Below are 23,805 nucleotides of genomic sequence, written 5' to 3' on the forward strand. Positions count from 1 at the left end.
AAAGAGATATCGCCACAGAAAGATTTTCTAAAAGATATATGTTGTTGCGATACTATTTTAAAATCTCAGCTAGCAATATTGTAGCCAGGGTGCTCGTCTCTCTCCCTCAAGTCGAACTGTCTTTGATTTTTCCGTCCTTCTACCGCTTATATCCACTCCGAGGACAATGCGAGATTTAATATGCCAAGTCATGCGCACTGCCACGCGAAATTCAACTTATTTGTAGTCTATATTATATTAAAAATAAGATACACCCGTCGTGCTTAATTTACTTACATGGACAGCAAATTTAACCCGATTTCCAAACTTGCGTAGGACAGGTGATAAGAACGGACGTCGGGTAAAGGTTTTACATGCAGTTACCAGTTGAGTTTACGTTTTTATGACTGAGGTGTAGGCTATGGCAGGAATATGGTAAATATGTCAAAGAGAACACACTTTAGTTTTTACATTAATTTAATACGCAAAATGTGTGTACTAAGCTCCAATATCCCCGATGCAATTTTTTTAAAAGAGGTTAACAAAAAGGAAAAAAGGTTATAAAACATGTTTTAGGGGGAAAACCCCAAAAGGTTATAAAACAGGTTTTGGGGCAAAACCAACTTGAAACTATTGAATATAACAACACCGCAACATTACAACACCACATTTTTTTTCACGGAGAATTTTTGTTCACACTTCAGACCACTCCTCATATTACATACACGCTGAAAATCCATAACATTAACAGCAAAAAAAAAATAAACAAATAAGAAATACAACATACAATGTTAACCTTGAACCAATTGTTTGAAAGAGTCCAATTTTCATTTCCACATAGAAATACTGCTATCTTGATAAACAAGGAGTGTTTATTTATTGACTTAAGATGTTTTCTATATTAAAACAAAACACGGGTTTGAGTTTTATCAAGCGTTTTAGTGAACCGTCTATACCGTATCTAAAACAAAACAGCTACACACTTTTGAAATAAGAAATATATTATTCTGGAGGAAAAGTTGAGATGTATATAGCTTCTGGACTCAACTTTCGTATGCATAAAAAACAAGTCCGCAAATAACTTATGCTTGGTTGAGCACTGCTCACTGAAGAATAAGTAGCCGTCGTCTTGGGTTGAGTTTTGTATAATGACTTGCTTTCTTGCGAAAGCAGTGAAATAAATACACTGCTCACGATAAATACTGGAAATTTCATGTTTCAGTGGAATATAAACCTTATTTGATGAGTTTTGTACACGATGGTATCGGCTATATTTAGAGCAATACTTTTTAGTGGTGGGGTGGAAGCTTGTGATTTCTTTCGGGCAAGCTTGAAATTGAAAAATATTCAAGATCGATGCTTGTATGAATTTTATGACAATATTAGAATTATCATCCTGCAACCCACCTTGGAATTATAAGGTTAACATCTTTAGGTTTAAAGGGACACGTTGCCCTGGATCGGTCGAGTTGGTATTTGAAAAGCATTTGTAACCGTCTGTTATAAAATGCATATGGTTAGAAAGTTGTTTTAAAAATAGAATACAATGATCCACACACATTTGCCTCGAAAGTGCGTGGTTTTCCTTTTACTTTGTGAACTAACACGGTCGGCCATTTATGGGAGTCAAAAATTTGACTCCCATAAATGGCCGACCGTGTTTGTCAACGAGGTAAAAGGAAAACCACGCAATTTCGAGTGATACTTGTGTGGATCATTATATTCTACTTTTAAAATATCTTTCTAATCATATGCATTTTATAACAAACGGTTACATACGCTTTTCAAAGACCAGCTCGACCGATCCAAGGCAACGTGCTCCTTCAATAACCCCAGTGAGTGAGTATATACCCAGGCATAAAAATAAAAGCAACTTAATAATACAAAATGCAGGACAGTTCCGCTCGTTACTGGCTCCCCTGTTAGCCAAAAGGTTTGATCGGCAACGAACTTCACTCCAGGGTCACAAAAGTGATGATGATGTATGATTTGTGTAACGGCGGATTTTAACTGCAACACGTTAAACACAATAACCACTGCTTGTGACTATTTTGCCGATTCCTTGCTCATGTACATGCCCTTTATGTATCGCTTCACAGTGCGTCACACAATGCACAATCCATGTATACATCACGATTTAATTTTGAACGTGTAGTTGGTGTCAATCACAAAGTTCGGTTCTCCCAGTTGCATTTCACGGTTGTAAATGACATGAGCTATACGTTATAATATCAAACGAGATGAAACGATTCCAAACAACAATCTTGGTTCGACAAAAAAAGTACAAAACCAAAATGGCTCTTATACGCAGTTAATTCCACCAAAGATTCACTCTGCAATCAGTTAAGATATCGTATGTCCCTTCCTTAATATCCAATCAAATTTGCCTACAAGCAAATCTCTGTTTAGCAACAAAATGCATGCCCGCCCTCTTGCGTTCGAGCCAAAAAACTAAACTAGCGGTAACAATTTGTCTGTAATTGTTTTCACTTCACAATGAAAGATGGCCTTTTTGTTGGTATAATGGAAGTTTTGGGTATGAACTTTACCACCCCCATTAAAGGATTTGGGTACTATTTGTAACACAAAACACAATGTCCACAGATTTACATTAAACTTACATTAAAGATAATGGTAGGATAAAGCGTACCTTAAAATATTAGTTGCTGAGGTGTTGTAGTTTTTGAGAAATCAGTAAAACAATGTCACGACAATACGTTTTTACATGCTAAAATAATTTTCGTCTCATGATCACTGAGACGAACATTATTTTCATGACATTGTTTTACTCATTTCTCACAAAGTAACTACAGCACCCCTGCAAGTAAAATTTTCAGGGAAGCTTTCTACTATCATTTATCTTCGAACTGTGTAAGTTTAATGTAAATCTGTTTTTTTGTCCTACAAAAAGTACACAGACCCTTTAAAGCCATTGGACACTTTCGGTAAACAGTATTGTCCAAGGCCCACACTTCGTGTATCACAACTTATATATAAAATAACAAACCTGTGAAAATTTAGGCTCAATCGGTCATCGGAGTCGGGAGAAAATAACAGGAAATCCACCCTTGGATCCGCATATTTCGCCGTGTCATGACATGCGTAATTCTCGATATCGAGAATTGATATTGTTTTACTGTTTTCTCAAAAAGTGAAGCATTTCATGGAATAATATTTCAAAAGAAGTCTTTCACCACTACCTTCTGTAAACCCTGTAAGTTATTTGTAAATCTGTGAACTTTTTGTTCTGTACCGAAAGGGTCCAATGGCTTTAAAATGTTCCAGTACTGCTTTTGTTTTACCAAACTTATTTCCAACTATATAGTGAAATACCGTTCAGGAATATGTCAGAGTATAATTCCGTGTCCGAATTGGCGACTTTGGTTACAGCTACGGCTAGATCAGCGCGTCTGTCAGTATAATGGCAGACGCGTGCGCCCTAGCCGTAGCTGTAGCCGAAGTCGCCAATTCGGACACGGCCTAAGCCACACACACCCAAACACTAACGTTATAGGGAATTAAATACCGAATGAAACTTTGATCCAGTGCCCCCATTGTTCTTATTAAAACCCTTCGAGCTTCGTGACGTGAACGAGCAGGCGAGCACGTTCCAAAACAATTTGGAAAATTTGGAAACCAATTTAAAGTGGTCCTTCTCCAGAATAATCCGTGCTGGTGTGAAGACAATTCATCGGAGAGTTGAGGTCAATAATGTTTCCTCGGATTTGTATGTACTATTTTACTGTCTTTGTGGAAACAGAAGAAGAAGCTGAAACGAATATTGTAATCCTCGAGTGAATGTCAGTACATTACATGGGCTACATTATAAACAATGTCAGTATGAATTTTATACATTTTTATATGTTGTGAAGGCAATTCATTACACAGTTTGAAGTCAATAATATTTCTCTGGAGTTTTATATTGGTTTTCACTTTATGGAAGTAGAAGAAGAAGAATTAAAAAGAGTAGAATTTTAATCCTGGAGTGAAGGTCAGTATTGGCCTACATTGTGAATAACTTCCGTATCAATTTTATCTACAGTAAAGTAAGACATTTTGTAGATGTTGTGAAGGCAATTCATTGGAGAATATTTCATTGGATTTTAATAAAAGTTTGCCTCTATGGAAAAATAAGAAGAAATGTGAAAAGAAGAAATTAATCCTTCAGTGAAGGTCGTAGGGCTTAAATTTCTTAACATTTCCGTATAAATTGTATCCACTGTAAAATTTTACATTTTTAAAACTAAGACAACAAAATTATCCAACAACTGGGTTTAGTTGTGGTGAGAATTACATAACCAAAAATTATGCAATCAAGCCAACCATGGTGACAAAAAACACTATATCGCAGCACAGTGTAAAACCAGCCATGTTGAAACCTAGGCAAGATAAGCAACAAAACACAATACTGTAACTGTGAGTTCGTAAAAACACTTAGAACACGACAAAAAGTACTTTTACTTTTAATATTCAAACTCGGAATTGCAGGCCTGTTTTTCTTATCAAATAACGATAACATCACGATTGAAAACGTCTCCAAAGCTAAGTTAAGCAAAAAAACATTAATCACAAATGTTTGCACAAATTTAAACTACAGTAACAATGAACTATTAAGGTATAATGAAATCTAAAACTACAGCGGTGTGTTGAATTTCTTGGGAATTTACTCCGCAATCATCATAGCAAGGACGACGATAACTTCAGTGAAGGCAATGCATTGTGAACAATTACCGTACAAATGGTATCTACTGTGAAATCAGACATTTTTACAACAACACAAAAACCGATCAATCTCAAAACAAATTTCGACTTAAAAATTGACTTGGTAACGGGCAACGGAGAACGTTGTGGGAAACGACTCCCTCTGAAGTAACGTAGTTTTTGAGAAAGAGGTTATATCTTATTAAAATAATAAAAGACTTCTCTTTTATTCCTATCTGAAAGCACACAAACTCGTCCAACAAGGGTGTTTTTTCCCCATCATTCTCTCACAACGTCGATGACCAATTGAGCCCAAATTTCACAGGCTTGTTATTTTTGCTTCTGATGGGATACACCAAGTGAGAACACTGGTCTTTGACAATTACCAAATGTGTACAGTGCCTTTAAGGTAAGTTGTGAAAATAACTGCATCACCACAGCACACTTCCATAACCAGAAATATTGAAATCAAGGAAAGAAACAATTGTGTTCCTTTTTGGTTGGAACAGAAACTTCACCACAGTACTGAAATCGCAAAACTACGACAAAAAGATGCGTCTATACACAGTCTTGTTAACAATATTCAAACTCGGACCAAACCATGCATAAACACATAGAAATGGCAGACCTTTTTATTATCAAATAGCGACAACAACACAAATGGAAAACGTCTTCAAAGCTAAGTTGAGCAAAACAAATTAGTCACAAATTATTGCTAAAAGTTAAACTGTAGTAACAATGAACTATGGTATAATAAATTCGAGTGAATGTCAGTACATTACATGGGCTACATTATAAACAATGTCAGTATGAATTTTATACATTTTTATATGTTGTGAAGGCAATTCATTACACAGTTTGAAGTCAAGAATATTTCTTTGGAGTTTTATATTGGTTTTCACTTTATGGAAGTAGAAGAAGAAGAATTAAAAGGAGCAGAATTTTAATCCTGGAGTGAAGGTCAGTAAGGCCTACATTGTGAATAACTTCCGTATCAATTTTATCTACAGTAAAGTAAGACATTTTGTAGATGTTGTGAAGGCAATTCATTGGAGAATATTTCATTGGATTTTAATAAAAGTTTGCCTCTATGGAAAAATAAGAAGAAATGTGAAAAGAAGAAATTAATCCTTCAGTGAAGGTCGTAGGGCTTAAATTTCTTAACATTTCCGTATAAATTGTATCCACTGTAAAATTTGCCATTTTTAAAACTAAGACAACAAAATTATCCAACAACTGGGTTTAGTTGTGGTGAGAATTACATAACCAAAAATTATGCAATCAAGCCAACCATGGTGACAAAAAACACTATATCGCAGCACAGTGTAAAGCCAGCCATGTTGAAACCTAGCCAAGATAAGCAACAAAACACAATACTGTAACTGTGAGTTCGTAAAAACACTTAGAACACGACAAAAAGTACTTTTACTTTTAATATTCAAACTCGGAATTGCAGGCCTGTTTTTCTTATCAAATAACGATAACATCACGATTGAAAACGTCTCCAAAGCTAAGTTAAGCAAAAACAAATTAATCACAAATGTTTGCACAAATTTAAACTACAGTAACAATGAACTATTAAGGTATAATGAAATCTAAAACTACAGCGGTGTATTGAATTTCTTGGGAATTTACTCCGCAATCATCATAGCAAGGACGACGATAACTTCAGTGAAGGCAATGCATTGTGAACAATTACCGTACAAATGGTATCTACTGTGAAATAAGACATTTTTACAACAACACAAAAACCGATCAATCTCAAAACAAATTTCAACTTAAAAATTGACTTGGTAACGAGCAACGGAGAACGTTGTGGGAAACGACTCCCTCTGAAGTAACGTAGTTTTTGAGAAAGAGGTTATATCTCATTAAAATAATAAAAGACTTCTAGCTAGAAGTCTTTTATTCCTATCTGAAAGCACACAAACTCGTCCAACAAGGGTGTTTTTTCCCCATCATTCTCTCGCAACTTCGATGACCAATTGAGCCCAAATTTCACAGGCTTGTTATTTTTGCTTCTGATGGCATACACCAAGTGAGAACACTGGTCTTTGACAATTACCAAATGTGTATAGTGCCTTTAAGGTAAGTTGTGAAAATAACTGCATCACCACAGCCCACTTCCATAACCAGAAATATTGAAATCAAGGAAAGAAACAATTGTGTTCCTTTTTGGTTGGAACAGAAACTTCACCACAGTACTGAAATCGCAAAACTACGACAAAAAGATGCGTCTATACACAGTCTTGTTAACAATATTCAAACTCGGACCAAACCATGCATAAACACATAGAAATGGCAGACCTTTTTATTATCAAATAGCGACAACAACACAAATGGAAAACGTCTTCAAAGCTAAGTTGAGCAAAACAAATTAGTCACAAATTATTGCTAAAAGTTAAACTGTAGTAACAATGAACTATGGTATAATAAATTCGAGTGAATGTCAGTACATTACATGGGCTACATTATAAACAAAGTCAGTATGAATTTTATACATTTTTATATGTTGTGAAGGCAATTCATTACACAGTTTGAAGTCAAGAATATTTCTTTGGAGTTTTATATTGGTTTTCACTTTATGGAAGTAGAAGAAGAAGAATTAAAAGGAGCAGAATTTTAATCCTGGAGTGAAGGTCAGTAAGGCCTACATTGTGAATAACTTCCGTATCAATTTTATCTACAGTAAAGTAAGACATTTTGTAGATGTTGTGAAGGCAATTCATTGGAGAATATTTCATTGGATTTTAATAAAAGTTTGCCTCTATGGAAAAATAAGAAGAAATGTGAAAAGAAGAAATTAATCCTTCAGTGAAGGTCGTAGGACTTAAATTTCTTAACATTTCCGTATAAATTGTATCCACTGTAAAATTTGCCATTTTTAAAACTTAGACAACAAAATTATCCAACAACTGGGTTCAGTTGTGGTGAGAATTACATAACCAAAAATTGTGCACTCAAGCCAACCATGGTGACAAAAAACTAATTCAGTATCGCCGAGGACATTCCACGTCATGAAGTGTAACTTACGTGAAGAACTCTAGAAAACCATATGTTTCTGTAATGTTTATAGTGACGTTCTGGATCTGTAAAACCCTATATAACGATGTACTATGAAAGATATGACAACAGCTTTTAATTGAATTATCTTGATTTGGTTTAGTTCTGTAAAAACTAGATGACAGGACCCATTTTACTACTACTAATAATAAGACTTGTAATGCGCACATATCCACCGTGCTGGGTGTTCAAGGCGCATCAACTCCATCAACAATAATCCTTGTACAATGTTGCTATTTTTGTTCAGTGACTATTCATTCAAAAAACGAACGACTCCCTTGACAAATTATGGATGTGATTTTATTATATATTTTTTAATTGAATTTAAGTGAGCCGGGAATTAAATAAAAAATTGTTTTACTGTTTCTTTGTGAAATGTGATGGGAACGCGTTAGTAGAAAATTGTAACTTATTTGTATGTAAATCTCCCTCAGGTTTTCAGAAAACAACTTGCAAAAATATTTATAAAACATCTAATGTGGTTTACTGCAAACAGGTTCTGTATTTCTAACAATCTTGGTACACTTTACACTTTCGGTAAACTGTATTGTCCAAGTCCCACACTTCGTGTATTACAACATATAAAATAACAAACATGTGAACATTTAGGCTCAATCGGTCATCGGAGTCGGGAGAAAATAACGGGAAAACACACTCTTGTTTCTGCACGTTTCGCCGTGTCATGACATGTGTTTAAAATAAATCCGTAATTCTCGCTTTCGAGATTCATATTGTTTTACTGTTTTCTCAAAAAGTAAAGCATTTCATAACCTATTATCTTAAGAGAAGTCTTTTACCATTACCTTCTGTAAACCCTGTAAATTATTTGTAAATCTGTTGACTTTTTTTTTCTGTACCGAAAGTGTACAATGTATAATGGCTTTAAAGCCACCATAGGTCTGGTTTCTATCCGATGTACTTGCTAAGGTAAGAGCGGACCACATCGCAACCGTTTTGGAAGGGCAGTCATCACGAATATCATAACAGATTGTGATGTTCGCGAGTAGATAGTCGCGTCCGTTGATCTCATTAATTGCGTAGATAAAGGTATCTGAAAGCTCGATTGCCCACCGACTGAGTCCACCTCCACACGGCGTCGAGGACCAGGAATGGAACGGGAAGGTTGCACCGAGAATAACATCCCAAGACCGGGCGAAACTCTCTTGTGCGGCCGCTGGTGCGGCGATACCATCCGATTGCAAAGGAAGTTACAAAAACAGAACAAGTTCCTCAAACATCTTTGGCGATATGATATAAGCGATGATTTTCTAACCTGAGCACGAAAATATTGTATTGTTTTCAGAATTGTTATGTCTGAATTTTTTCTCTCGATATAACAAGGGAAGCTTTAAAAAAACAAAACATCTTTAATTTAATTATTCGACGTCACGATCGAGCAACTCTTGTGTATTAACCTTTCAAACAATTAAGTTACATTCTCGCCTCGTCAGACAAACCAGGGATAGAAATGCCGACCGCGTCTTTTTTTTTTTTTTTTTACGCACAATTTCTGGAGTTGTGAACTTGTCAAACAGAACATAATGAAGTCACAGTGGCCTACAAAATCTTGCCAAAAGAGGACATTAAAAAAAAATGGAAAAGGTAGATTTAAAAGAGGTCGCACTCAATGTAACTGAATTAAGAACGGCGGGTAGGGAAAGTATCAATAATCAGAAACTTACTTCGGCAGAACCGAAATCTACACTCCCATTATCATGGAACTAGATTGTTGTACACATCGTGCACACTTTAAGGATTTTTTTTCCCGACACACTTTAAAACTTATTTCCTACGTGCTTACTGTCCAGTTAATGCCTTATTCTCATTACCTTATTTTGTTCACCCTTCATAAAAGGCCATGATAAGTGAGCTGTAAGATGCATCTCCCACCAAGGTCAAGGAAGATGTCTCAGGAATAGCTTAATGCGAGCTCACATATATGAACCAAACCTTTGTCTGAATTCCCTTGGAGTGGCAAGACACCTTATAAATGTAGCGAAGTGTCATTTAAATGCCACAATGTTGCCTTGGAAACTTGCCTTGAAAATTTGCCTTAAAGTCACCTGGAAATATAATTTTTTTTCTCTACAAACATAAGAGTATATGTTTAGTAGCAATAAAACAATTTGTTTAGTAATTGTTTGTCACGATTTATATTATGTTTAAAAAATATTTAAAGTTGTTGGGGTTGACTCCGCCTACCCCTTTTGTGACGTCAATCGAGGCAGACTTTGCTTTGATGCGTAGATAAAACATACGTGCAAATTACATGCATAGTCATTGAGTTTCTACGTTTCGAAAAAGTTGTTTTCTTGCATTTTCCGGCATGTCGACCAAGTGTATTGTTGCTGGATGCAGCAAAACAACTAAAGATGGGGTTTAGCCTGCATGGCTGGTCAGACTCACTAGAGCAATAGTGCGTAGTGGTCAGGTCCGACGTCGTTTATAGCACTGTGCAGCATTTTCTTTTCAAATATCGTGCCTCGATTGACGTCACGAACATCACCCTCTCGGGTGGGGCCTACTCTTAAATTTGTAAATAAGATAATAACTAAATTTTTAGAACCTTAGTTAAAGGGAAGGTACACGTTTGGTAATTGTCAAAGACCAGTGTTCTCACTTTAGTGTATCCCATCATAAGCATAAAGTGACAAGCCTGAGAACATTTGGGCTCAATGACCAATACACAATCGAAAATGGATACCCATTAATAAGAGAGATATTGGTTTAATATAATGATTCACAAAATACAACGAGGTAGACACTATCTTACGAGACATTGACTGATAAATTAAACCAAAATCAACGAGGATGGAAGGTAAATAATTATTGACAATCGGTTATATGTGCCAACAAGTACAGCCTTTAATTGGGAAGTAATAATATGTAAATTAGGGTATTAACAACAGGGATGGGTTTCCCTAACAGGGTGACCGTCAATTTAAGAACACTTCTCTTCGTACAGCCTTAGTACAGCCTTAATTAGGAAGTAATAATATGTAAATTAGGGTATTAAAAACAGGGATGGGTTTCCCTAACAGGGTAACCGTCAATTTAAGAACACTTCTCTTCGTACAGCCTTAGTACAGCCTTAATTGGGAATTAATAATATGTAAAATAGGGTATTAAAAACAGGGATGGGTTTCCCTAACAGGGTGACCGTCAATTTAAGAACACTTCACTTCGTACAGCCTTAGTACAGCCTTAATTGGGAAGTAATAATATGTAAATTAGGGTATTAAAAACAGGGATGGGTTTCCCTAACAGGGTGACCGTCAATTTAAGAACACTTCTCTTCGTACAGCCTTAGTACAGCCTTAATTGGGAAGTAATAATATGTAAAATAGGGTATTGAAAACAGGGATGGGTTTCCCTAACAGGGTGACCGTCAATTTAAGAGCACTTCTCTTTGCAATTTTCTTTAAACTCAGCCGCGGACTCGATGTCTTTGGGAAATCTGGCCGCGCAGATTCTGTCCCTCATGATGTAAAATTAACAAGGGCTGGATGAGCTTGATTCAAAAGAGGGCGCTATTGGAATGTAGTTTGCACACATGCGTACAATTATTTGGTTTGCGGTATAAAACAAATAACACTGTGTGCATTTTTTTGTGTTGCTATGTAGAATACGGCATCCGGAAGACTATTTCATGAATGTTTGAGACACAACCGACTAAGTCAAGACTCAGACAACATTGCAACCCAAAACTGAGGAAAAATACTGAAATTAACACCTCTCCGGGCCGTGTGGTTGTTGTCACCACAGAAACTGCAACTATGTTCTGGCGGTTCAGTACAACGACACGACAACTATGTCTAAATGAATGCCATTTGCAGAGCTACAAAGCAAATGACATCGCTATTCACAAGATTATCATGCCGATTCACAACTCGGATTTTAATTTTATAAAAGAAAATGACACGAGTTAACGCTGGCAATAATGCGCCACGGTGTCCGCATGCAGTTGTAATAGTAACACAGTTAATTAGTATACATAAATACCTCGGGACAGTTTCGCTATTCCTATTGGTGGGGAGCGCGTCACGTGCGTGTTATAAACGGTTGATAATAACCAGCTGGAACTGTTTACAACCGGCTGTTTTCGGATACTACACGCTAGTCTTGATGCACGACGTTTCTCGTTACGGGCGATGCGGGCGCTGTTGGTGAGTTGGCCGCGCTGCCTGTGCGTGAAAGGAAAACGGTAAAACGTCTTGCACCAAGACTATACGCGCATGAATGCACATCCGAAAAACTGTCTGGAATGCACACCAGTAAAAGTGCAACAAACGTACGTGGAGAGCTCAAGTATTTCGGAAAACGGATAAATTTTACAAAGTTTCTTACTTTATTACGCATTTTAACAAAAAATGCATTTATGAACGGGAAAAAAAGAGTAGTGACTCGTTTTTTAAACGGCCGTTTAAAACCTTGCAGGGTCGTGGCCGTGCGGTAAAGGCCCTCGCTTTCGCCTCGGTCCTTTATCACACGGCCGGCAACGACCCTGTCGGTTTTAAAAGGCCGTTTAAGAACTCCATGCTACCCTTTTATTCCCTTAGTATAGAGTTAGATAAGAGCATTTAAATAAAGAACAGCCTACAACAAATATTCAAGAATAAAAGTGATCAGGAGTTTAAAAGAACGTTACAGAATTGGTAAGACACAAAATCGTGAAGATCACGGATTTACATAAAACCTACACGGTTTAATGATGAAGATAGTAGAAAACATCATTTGAAATATTTCTGTCTGAAATGTCATATTTTGATGCGAAATAAATAATCTAATTTCGCATTTTGAAGTTTATCGCTCAATGTGTTTTTTATTCATTTTTTTTGTTTGCATCAATTTCATGCAAAATGTGTAAATCGTTTTTTTCACTATTTTCTCGTGATCCGGATGGCCGATCGATCTCAAAATTGTACAAGTTTGTCAGTTTATGTATGGTGGATTTCATAAAGTGCTTTACACTGCCAGAAAATGTTTTGTTAGCAAAACCAGTTATGTAATGTTCCTTTAAGTGGTTTGTCACGACGTACACGATTTACACGATGTTCGATCGCTTCTTTTTCTACAGTGCTGATACATCACCTATAAAAGGTGAGTTAGGAAATAAATATGTCTTTTAGACAAACACATCTGTTCTAAAAACAACATTGACTTGTTTGTTTTAACTAATTGACAAATCACATTGCAGTTGTTACGTGCGCGAACATCAAGTAATCGTCAAAACGGTTAATACAACAAATTATTACACATTAGACACACTACCCCAAAAAGTCGTTTGTTAGACATTAAACATTAACTTAACGGCAACTCCAAACAGTGAGTATGATCGTTTTCCAATACATTTTAGGATATACTTGTGTGTTTACACTTTTAAATCTTTTAGCTACTAAATTTTTATACTGTACATGTTCTAGTGCAAATCAACCCTATCGGTTGTCATACTTTTCATTACGTTGTAATGTTTTTTATGAAATAAACCAATTAATATAATAAATCAATGCAAAGGATGGACAAAATGTAGTAGAAGTTTGAGCGCTTTCTTGTCATGTTGTTACACTAGCTCTTTATAACTAAAATCAACAATAAACCTCTAAATGTAATCGGCCTTAATATGTTAAAGAAAGCGAACACTCTTGGTAATTACTCAAAATAATTATTAGCATAAAACCTTTCTTGATTACGAGTAACGGGGAGAGGTTGATAGTATAAAACCATGTGAGAAAAAGCTCCCTCTGAAGTGACGTAGTTTTCGAGAAAGAAGTTATTTTCCATGAACTTGAATTCGAGACCTCAGATTTAGAGTTTTGAGGTCTCGAATTCAAGCATCTGAAAGGAAAAAAGTTTCGTGTGGCCATGGTGTGACAAGGGTGTTTTTTCTTTCATTATAATATCTCGCACCTTCGACGACCAATTGAGCTCAAATTTTCACAGGTTTGTAATGGATATGTTGAGATACACCAAGTGAGAAGACTAGTCTTAGACAATTACCAATAGTGTCCGCTGTCTTTAACACAGACCCATGGGCAACACAATGAGTCAGATAGAAAAGGTACCATAGAAAGGAGCAGAATACAAAACAGGAGAAGCAAATCTCTAGTCTGAAAAAATCTTATGACTATGCTATAGCGCTGCTGAATTCTCTATACTAATTTCACATGAGATTCAAACAATACAGGAGTGTCACATGAGGAACGTGTACAATAACCCGATGAAAGAACACATGTTAAAGGGAAGGTTCACGTTTGGTTATTGTCAAAGAGCAGTTTTCTCACTTGGTGCATCCCAACATTAGCATAAAATAACAAGCCCTTAAAAATGTGGGCTCAATATTATTGGTCATCGAAGTTGCGAGAAAATGATGAGAAAAAAAGACACCCTTGTTGGACGAATTTGTGTGCTTTCAGATAGGAATAAAAGACTTCTGGCTAGAAGTCTTATTATTTTAGCGAAAAATTACCTCTTTCTCAAAATCTATGCTACTTCAGAGGGAGCCGTTTATCACAATGTTTTATACTATCAACAGCTCTCCAATGCTCGTTACCAAGTCAGTTTTTAAGTTAAAATTTGTTTTGAGTAATTACCAAACGTGTACCTTCACTTTAAAGCCAGTGAATATGACTTGTAATTCGATGTTGAGTTACTTTGTCAACAAGAACAATGTGCGTAACAGTATTTCAAGACTTTGTGTTGAGGTTTGGTTATTTGATCCCAACGGCCACTACAGTGCTATTAATTGTATCGGTGTTATGAAAACTTTTCGTCTCAGGCTATAGCTTGGCCCCATGGTTGTTATGACAATATTGCGCGTGCTTTACGTATGTTGCTCTGGGCTTCAGACGAGAGGACGGAGCCTGAAGCCTAATCCAAAGCCGAAGCCGCGGTTTCGAAAAGGGCCTAAGTTTGGACGAGACGGATCCGACATCGTCAACTCGTATACCGGTGTCAGATGCAATTGTGTCCGCCATGCAATACTGTCCGCTCCGGATACTTTTAAATATGCAATCGTGTCCGGAGCTATGCAAAAACTGTCTGGCGGACATTTACATGAGTATACATGTATGTGTGCGCGTAAGCGAGCGTGCATGCACCGAAACTACGTACTATTTGCTGCATGAATATTCACGTATTTTATGATTGCAGCGAATACCCAACTGCCGAACAATTCCTATGTCATTCATGACATGCACTTAGCTCGTAAAACAAATTGCGAACATGTTCTGTCGACCAAGGGCGTTTAACTTACTGCAAGGACGGTTTTGCACGGGGTGGACACAACTGCATATGAATGTGTCCGGGCTGACACAATTGCATTGTGCAGCAGCGTCCTGGCGGACACGATTGCATATGCAAAACCGTCCGGCGGACATTAATCCTATGCATTAATGTCCTCCGGATAGTATTCCATAGAGGACATAATTGCATGCGACACCGGCAGTAGAGGGCGTATTTAGGCTTGCTGTTGGTTTAACTGGGGCCTAACTTCATGGCTCTGCCTACCGCTGAATTCATCGCATCACCATACTCCGCTTACCGTGCAAGCGTCGAATTTTAGTTGCGTCAGAGTGCCTGGTACCCTTGAGATAACGCGCGCACTCGCAAAAAATAATTGTTAACCCGTTGAATACGCTTGACGTACTCCGATAATTTCCTGCTTCCGTAAGCGCCGATTCTTTGCTTACGGTAAGCAGAGCCATGAAATTTCGCACAGGTTTCTCTACTGGGATATTGGCACTGTAGTAGAGACCGCGGCAGAAACAGACGTGCTCGCCTTCCACTCACACAGTTCTACCTCGACATCAAACCGTATGGCGTACAGTTTGGGCAGATAGACACAAAAGAGCGTCAAGAACGCGTTCAGGAGTAACGCAAGACAGAACGTTGCTACCTTCTGCAGTGTGTACACAGCAGTGATGTAGACGGGCACCGCTGCCATGCCGAAAACAAGTGTGGAATAAACACTCAACGCGATGAACTTGGATTCGTTGTAGTTGCTTGGTACCCGGCGGGCCTTGAATGCGTAGTAGCAACAAGTCAAGATCATCATGAGGTTGTAGAATGTCGATACCAGGAAACCGTAACCGAATTTGCAAAAGGTTTCGATGTAGCCGGTAGGGGGGCTGAAGTACTGTTTCTCGGGTGTACTCGGGCTGATCAGAGCTCCGATGAAGCTGATCACAATCTTTTAAAAACAATACGAAATATTTCCCATGAAAAGCAATATCAACTTTGTTACTTTTGAAACTTGTACATTTCTTGTAAATATCCCAATCGGGCAGCTTTGTTACCATGAAAACGTAGCCTATTTGCACGAGAACCATCAAGAAACACGACAATGCTTTTTTTTGGGAAAGAAAATAAATTGTTTACAATACCAGTGCGCCATGTTAGGACAAGTACTCAACCTATAACAAGAGAGAAGACTAGTCTAAATTCTTTGTGAATTCCATCCCTGGTGTCACAGTGAATGGTATCCCCGCACAAAAGTCCGGGGGGGGGGGCTCCTAGGGGATTCTGTCCCAACGGCTTCGGTTTTTTCCGTTCGCCAGGGGAATTGGACCCCCTCTCATTTAAGAATTAAATGTAGTTATATTTGTATAATCTTCATTTGTTGCCTTTGTGCGACACTTGGAACCTTAAAAGACAATAAAACAAAAAACTGTTGTTGTTCATTCTCACTAAATAAACTCAATTTTTTTGGGGGGGGATATAGGCTGCCTGCATAAGTCTTGAACTTAGGTCCGCAACCTTATGTTGATTCACTATCGTAAAACATTCTTTAAAAACATATAATTAAGGTAAAGCTGCAACGTGTGATTACTTTATAAGGCCACGTTACTACAATGCTACACGTCTTCAATAAAAAAATGTATTTTTTACTGCTCACAAAATTGCTGTTTTACGGGTGAAAATGGGTGTCAAACCTACAAGAAAATAGTGCCCCTCTGAAGTTCCGTCGGTGGACGCTAAAACCTGGGGACATAATCTCCGTTGAGCACAGTTTATCCTATAACATTTTGCCACGGGGACAAAATCTCCGGGATTGTGTTGGATGTGGATTTGTTTTTATAGGTTGCGCTGAGATCAACATGGCTTGTTCCTGTTTATTGTTTAGAATGAGTTTAATCCATTTTTTTTAACTGAGGCACAGAGTGCTCTTGATGGCCACCCCTGAATATTCACGCACCACGGAGTTCAAGTAAAATATGGACATGTAAAATCAATTAAAAAGTAAAACAAATGAAAGTTATTTCGTTTCCTCGACCGGGCTATCTACTTGAGTTTTATGAAAGTAGTTCCACCTTAATATTTTGACCGAAATTTTAAAGAATGGAGCGATGCAAAGTAGCGCTGCAGGATAAAAAGCCCTACAAATTTCAGGATATAAAACAACAACAGAGTATTTTTAATGAAAGATTAATTACAAGCCTACCGTTAGGATGACAGCAACGAGTACGAAGACAATCTGGACCCGTGGACCGATGAACCGAGGGCGCTTGTTGGACTTCTTACCCGCCTCGAAGATCCTGTGGATCCGGTTTACCTTCAGGAGCGTCGGAGCATACGTCAGGGTGATGCACAAAGACACCACTATCTCTGATGACAGACATGAAACATACGTCGGGGGTAGAAGGAGCAAGAATGGAGACACAAAAGCCAAAGTGAGCCCAAGGATGTTGAAGGTGCTCAGCTCTCGACTTGATGCTTTTATTAGAATGTGTTTACGGTAGAAGAACAGACCTGCAGCTGCGAGAGCGGAGAGTACAATACCAGAGACAGATAGGGCAATGATGACAACAACCACCGGACTGTTCAAATCTGGCAGGGTAGGGATAATCGGGAGACATTGTTTAAAAGTCTCATCTGGCCACAAATCCTTCTGGCATTCCTGACACATGGTCTTGTTGGCAACGATTGCATTTAAAGGGCAGCGTTGGCAGCCAAAGCAACACTTTTTCTCTAGTGGTATTTCAATGGAGCCAGAGGAGCAAACGTCGACGCAAAGTGATGTGGGTGGCTGTGTCCCGACCCACTGTACCGCTGGGGTGTTTAAACGTAAGGGCGTTGCTTCAGCTAAGTCCCACTCGCCTATCTCGACAAACTCATACTTACCAGACATATCTCGTTGCAGGTTTAGAATGCGGAATTTGCCACCTGGATCACCGGAGCTGTCAAATCTGTAATGACCCGCAATCCCTTCAAATTCAACGTCCATTAAATACGGTAAAAGATCGTTACCAGTGAGAGTTTTCAATGTCTCGGCACAAGTGTCATTCCCACAAAGGTCGTCCAGCAAGTTTTGAAGAGCATATGCGTAGGCCAGAACTGCATCGACAATAAAGCTATCCTCGGAGTGGAGTGGTATAGGACAATCTTTTGAATGGGAGCAGTTACTTTCCCGCATCCATTCCATCCGAAAGTCATTAAACCAGGGGCTCACTTTACTAACATCGGGATCAAGCTCGTGTTGACGGAAATATTCCTCGAAACCTGGGATGGTGTGTTTCTTTACACGGACGAAAAGACTGCCGCGGATGCTTTCCTCTTCAAATGAATCCAACTTGTTACCCCATGAGTCACTTCCAATGAATGTAATGGAGCGATTACCAGCCTTGATATGTATGTTGCTCGTGATTGCGATAGCGACACTCTCTGACATGAACATGACAACAACTTTCACTTTTTCGAAATCGTTCAGTTTCTGAACAGCGTCGTCCAGTTCTTGTTGGGGTGCATTGGACCTGACGGGAACCGAAAATGCAAGACAGATGTCTCGTTCCACTGCAATTTTTTGTATTTCTTGCGCTCCATGGATGCCGTAGCTGCTAAAGTCAAAGTAGAGACCGATGTACTTCCAATTGAATCGGAGAAGGATGTCGACGATAGCCGAGGCTTGGAGTTTGTCTGGAGGGACGGTCCGGAGGAAGTTTGGAAACCTGCTCTTGTCGCTCAGCTCATTACTCGTTGCAAATGCTGAGATTATTGGGACGCGGTAAATGTTAGCGGCTTGGGCAGCTGGGATGCTTGTACTACTGGAAATCGTTCCAACAATCCCGATGAGATTGCCTCTTTCTGGGGATGATATCTTCTTAAAATCGACATAGGTCTGGTTTCTATCCGATGTGCTTGCCAAGGCAAGAGCGGACCACATCGCAACCGTCTCCGAAAGGCAGTCATCACGGATATCAAAACCGATGGTGATGTTCGCGAGAAGATCGTCGCGTCCGTTGATCTGGTCGATTGCATGTTGGAAGATCTCCGAAATCTGAATAAACCAACTGCTCACTTGTCCTTCACACTGCCCCCAGGAAGAGTGATGGAACGGGAAGGTTGCACCGAGAATAACATCCCCAGACCGGGCGAAACTCACTTGTGCGGCCGCTGGTACGGCGATACCATCCGATTGCAAAGGAAGAGATAGTCCAACAAGTAGAACTATGAGTTGCATCTTTGCATTCATCCTTAGTTATGCTTTTATGAATCGGGACAAACAATAAATCTTTTGTAGAGTTCAAATATGTGTCCACGCGGGTAGGAATCTTCAAAAAGGGCGCTTTATTCGAAGTTTTAAAAATGTTTTCCGAGACTAAAATACACTCAGCTGATGGTACGCTATTAAGTCATCATAACCGCTGTCATTCCATTGCTTGGTATCGCTCAAATTCAAATCCTAGCATGTATTGAGTAGTTTTCAAGGAAAACCGTCGTCGCGAGGATTTCTCCCCCACTATAGTAAAAGTCAGTCCCGGGTGAAAATCAACAACATCCGCGGCTTTAACTGAACTACGAACATCCAATCTGGCTAAAAACTTGATTCCTGAGGTTATTTGGAGAAGTGGGGGACATTTATAGTGCCCGGGTAGTCAATAACTTACGCACTGCTGGGATGAAGGTTGCTTTCAAATTGAGGTCAGGTTGGCAGGTAAAAAAAATTCGCTAATCCTCAATGAATGATAGCATCCTTTGGGCCGTGGAGTGCATAACGAAACCGGGGATAGCTCAGTTATATAATATCGTTGGGTTTTATGGTTTAGATTCCCGTGGAGACTGATATTAAAACAAATCCACTGGGAAAAATTGCAGCATTTAATTGTTTTTATTGTTATCCTCCTTTGTTGCGGAGAAACTAATCCGCGATTCACCCACCTTTAATTGCAAAAGGCCTTGACTGCCACAATCTATGAATTGAGAGGGTAAACACAACTCGATGATACCTATTTATGAGCTTAATGGATTCTGAAAATAAACCTACTTCATTGTATTTGGATCAAAATAAGTTGTCTCGTAAATTATAAGGCATTGTTCATTTTATTTGAAAGAAGAACACATTTCCTGTATGCTGTTTTTACCATAGTCAGAAGATGTGTCATTTGTCATCGTTTTTTCATTGAATAATATTTAAAGCCGATAACACTCTTTTTCAGCGCAAAGGTCGTAAATTTACGATCTACTTTATATAATTTTAGAACGCCATAATCGTACATGTACGTAACAATCTTTCTTATGTACTCCACAATTCTCACGTTATACAATGGTTGTTTTACCGCTACTATACATGTTATAATGCGAGGTCAATGTTACTTAATAAATAATGACTTTGAGATGTACCTAGGGCAACACATATCAGCAAGATACACTTCAATTGGTAAATAAAGTTTTTGTTTTACAGAAAAAAAGACTCCAAAAAGTTATGGAATTTAGGTTCAAAAACAGAAAAAGAAAAGAAAAAGCGAGCACTGACAGAGTTAAACGTTGACACGTTTTGTATTGAAAAGGAATGAGTGATGTTATCATGGTAACTTCGCAAAGTAAAAACGCCAGAGTCAAATACTGCATGGAAATATGATCGAAGCGAAAAGTAAGTTTGTTGTATGCTTCAAAAAGCATTAGATTTATTTTGGGCAGCGCAAGTTTGATTAGCATAATAGATTGCCACCAACCAAAAAGATTGTGGCACCTAAAGAGGCAGGTGAAAGAGCAAGTAAATTTAGCGTAGCTACGTAAGAGACGCAAACACCCCATGTACTATTTTGAATGAATGTGTACGGCACAATGGTGCACAGAAGGTTGATATACAAAAGCTATCACCGAGCTGTTATATGGCACATGTCTTTGTAGTCCGAGTCTGAGCAGTTTAGTTTAAGAGCTTGTGACCAAATAAGTAATTGTACTACACATTATTCAAACTTTAACTCACAAATGGGTTGAATGAAGAAATGCCACGAGATACCGTAAGGAATGCAAACAAAACACACAATGGAAATGAATTTATTCCTTGTGTGCTGAGAGTTTCCATGTCATTTCACAGCGGCAATGTAGAAAATAAAAAAGGCTACAGAAACTATAAGGATAAGACAGCTATCACAACTTTTTGAGATGATGTAAATTCATGATGTTTCGTCTACGGAATATCCTTACAAGTACGCCCATATAGTCAGTGTGACCGGGATCAGTGCGGGAAAATGTAGAAAAACTACAACTCCCTTTTCTCCCTGAGGAATATTATATCGACCACGGCAACGGAATCCAATTTAACACGATGAGGCGGTTATTCTTCTAAGTTTCCTCAACATTTTGTTTGAATGCACATGTAAACATCTAAATTGAAAGGAAATAATAAATTTAGTTACGACCTCGTACCTTCAAGATGTTTGTCAAGACGTCCATTTTCTCCAAAAGTAATTGCAGAGAAGGTTGGTCAAGGTGGTCTTGTTATGAGTTCATCAGTGCCGGGGTAGTAACCAAAATCAATCATTAGTTCTGTCAGAACTAAGCCAACTAAAAATCAGTACAAACTCTTCATGCCGTGGTTCGTTTCCAGTCCGTTGTTTTTTCGTTGACACACATTCATAAGTTGTTTTTTCTTTGATCGCGCAGCACTGCTTACGCTCGCTATGGTTGAATACACCCAAGTTATTTGATAGCGAGGAATGCCCTTCGCCAAATACACGCAAGAACCTGACATTGTTGTTCACAATCTAAATTCCCATTAAAGAACAAAATACAAAGGACAATACCAAGATTTATACTAGTTTGACGCCGAAGTTTATCTGTGCCTCTCGGTGAAAAGGAGCAATTCATGCTGAGGACATGTTATTATTATTTTGGTTACTTGCTGATGGTAATTCAGTGAGAACGGAATGTGAATACAAAATGGGCAGTGTAAATCTGCTTAAAAATCTGCTTCAAAACCTGCTTAAATATCTTCGTAGAAATCTTCTTAAAAACCTGCTTATAAATCTGCTTAAAAATCATGCTGCAAAAATGTCCTTAAAAATCTGCTTAAATACCTGCTTAAATTTTTGCTAAAAAAATCGGCTCAAAAAGCTTCCTAGTAACCTTCTTAAAAAAAGTTTATAAATCTGCTTGAAAATATTGCTAAAAACCTGCTTAAAAATCTGCTTTAAAAAACGCGCTTCAAAAAACCGCTAAATACCAGCTTCAAAATCTGCTTTAATAGAATCTACTTAAAAAATGGCTTAAACATCTGCTTAAAAATCTGCTTTAACCTGCTTAGAAATCTGCCTAAAACCAACTTAAAAACCTGTTTGTAAATCTGCCTAAAACACATTAATCATCTGCTTAAACCTGCTAAAACATATGCATTTAAAATCTGCTCAAAACCTGCTAAAAACCTACTTCAAAATCTGCTTAAACAACTGCTTAATTTTTTTTTTAAACCTGCTTTAAAATCTGCTTAACAACCTGCTCGAAAATCTGCTTGAAAATCTTCCAAAAATCCTATAAAATCTGCCTAAAAATCTACTTTTTAAGCTTAGCAGCTTTTCGCCTCCTGTCCATTGGGAAAAACGCGCACTTGTTTCACAATAAAGCGCGCCATTAGGAGTTTGACCTGGACAGTCACCATTTCACATTAATAATGTTCACATTATTTTCACACTAGTTTGCCAGCACCCACTTGACTGACGCAACTGTACTCAATTACTCGGGAGTTATTTCCGTCCCCACGCTCGTTAAACGCCCCACGCTTCCATGCTGATTGCCATAGAGTGGAACACCAATACTGGAATAACTTTGGGCTTTTTAGGTTTGAAAGTCAGCGAACTGTTCGACTTAACTTAATATCGGCCCTTTTTCGAAACCACGGCTTGGGCTAATTTCAACAGAGCCTCAGCCAAAAGCCGGTGTCTCCGTGCCGTAATTTTTAGCGCGCCCATGTAACTACTACCATGACCCAAAACAAATAAGAGTGATTTTGTAGAACAGTTACACGCCACTTAACATTGACATTTTGATCTTGATAAGTTTGAGAGCAAAAAAAAAAATAATTGGAAGGGTATCTCTATTTTAAGAAAATAGTATAGGCGTATTTGGAAAAACCTCTCGTGAGTGAATAGGGGCAAATCAGATAACTTTGTGAACGTCTATTTTCTTGTGGCAGAAGATTTTGTCCCCCCACCCCGGAGATCCGGTCCCCGTGTGGCGAACTGCGTACAAACTTCTTCTGATAGCGCCCTCTTTTGAATCATCTTCCTTCAGCCCACATAGTCGTTCTGCCATAGTATAGTTTTCACGATATCAACAAAAAACGGACGGAGAGTTGCTGGGTTGATTTTTTGTTTTTAAGGAACATTACAGAATTGTTTTTTGCTAGCCAAACAGTTGCAATCCACCATATACATACACTGACAAACCTGTAGAAGTTTGAGATTGATCAGCCATCAGGGTCAAAAGAAAAAAGTGAACAACCGATTAAAGAAAAATGAATAAAACACTCACTGAGCGATAAACTCCCCAAAACGAAAATAATATATGTTGTTTATCAACAAAATATGACATTTCAGACAATAATATTTCATGGGATGTTTTCTACTGTCATCATCAGTAGACCGTGTAAGTTTTATGTAAATCTGTGATGTTCACGAAGTTTGTTTCTTACCACTTCTGTAACGTTTCTTTAAGATGCAGTTATACGAAATGCATCATTTGAAACTTAAATTTCTCTTCAAAGTGGTTCTTAAAACGACGTCTTGTATTGCTCCGTAGACGTTTCTTATTGGGTGTTATTCTCATATCTGCCCGTTAGAATATAAC

At 38.2% G+C, this 23,805-nt stretch overlaps 1 protein-coding gene across 1 annotated transcript; it reads right to left on the bottom strand.

The window, feature by feature from the left end:
* Positions 1 to 14,283: 14,283 nt before the first annotated feature.
* LOC117294983 (metabotropic glutamate receptor-like) lies at positions 14,284 to 21,580 on the bottom strand. The gene is made up of 2 exons (XM_033777542.1): positions 21,391 to 21,580; positions 14,284 to 15,931 (listed from the first exon to the last, which is right to left on the bottom strand). Exons 1-2 carry the CDS (start codon positions 21,415 to 21,417, stop codon positions 15,467 to 15,469), a joined length of 492 nt encoding a protein of 163 aa, XP_033633433.1. The 5' UTR covers positions 21,418 to 21,580; the 3' UTR covers positions 14,284 to 15,466.
* Between the last annotated feature and the right edge of the window lie 2,225 nt (positions 21,581 to 23,805).

This window comes from Asterias rubens, chromosome 9, assembly GCF_902459465.1.
Source record: "Asterias rubens chromosome 9, eAstRub1.3, whole genome shotgun sequence".
NCBI lineage: Eukaryota > Metazoa > Echinodermata > Asteroidea > Forcipulatida > Asteriidae > Asterias > Asterias rubens.

Excerpts from the sequence above, each read along its gene's own strand:
- LOC117294983 (XM_033777542.1), bottom strand. The coding sequence starts at position 21,417 with ATGGACGTCTTGACAAACATCTTGAAG. Across the intron at positions 15,932-21,390 it reads TCTTGACAAACATCTTGAAG|ATTGTGATCAGCTTCATCGG; the intron begins GTACGAGGTCGT and ends TGTTTTTAAAAG.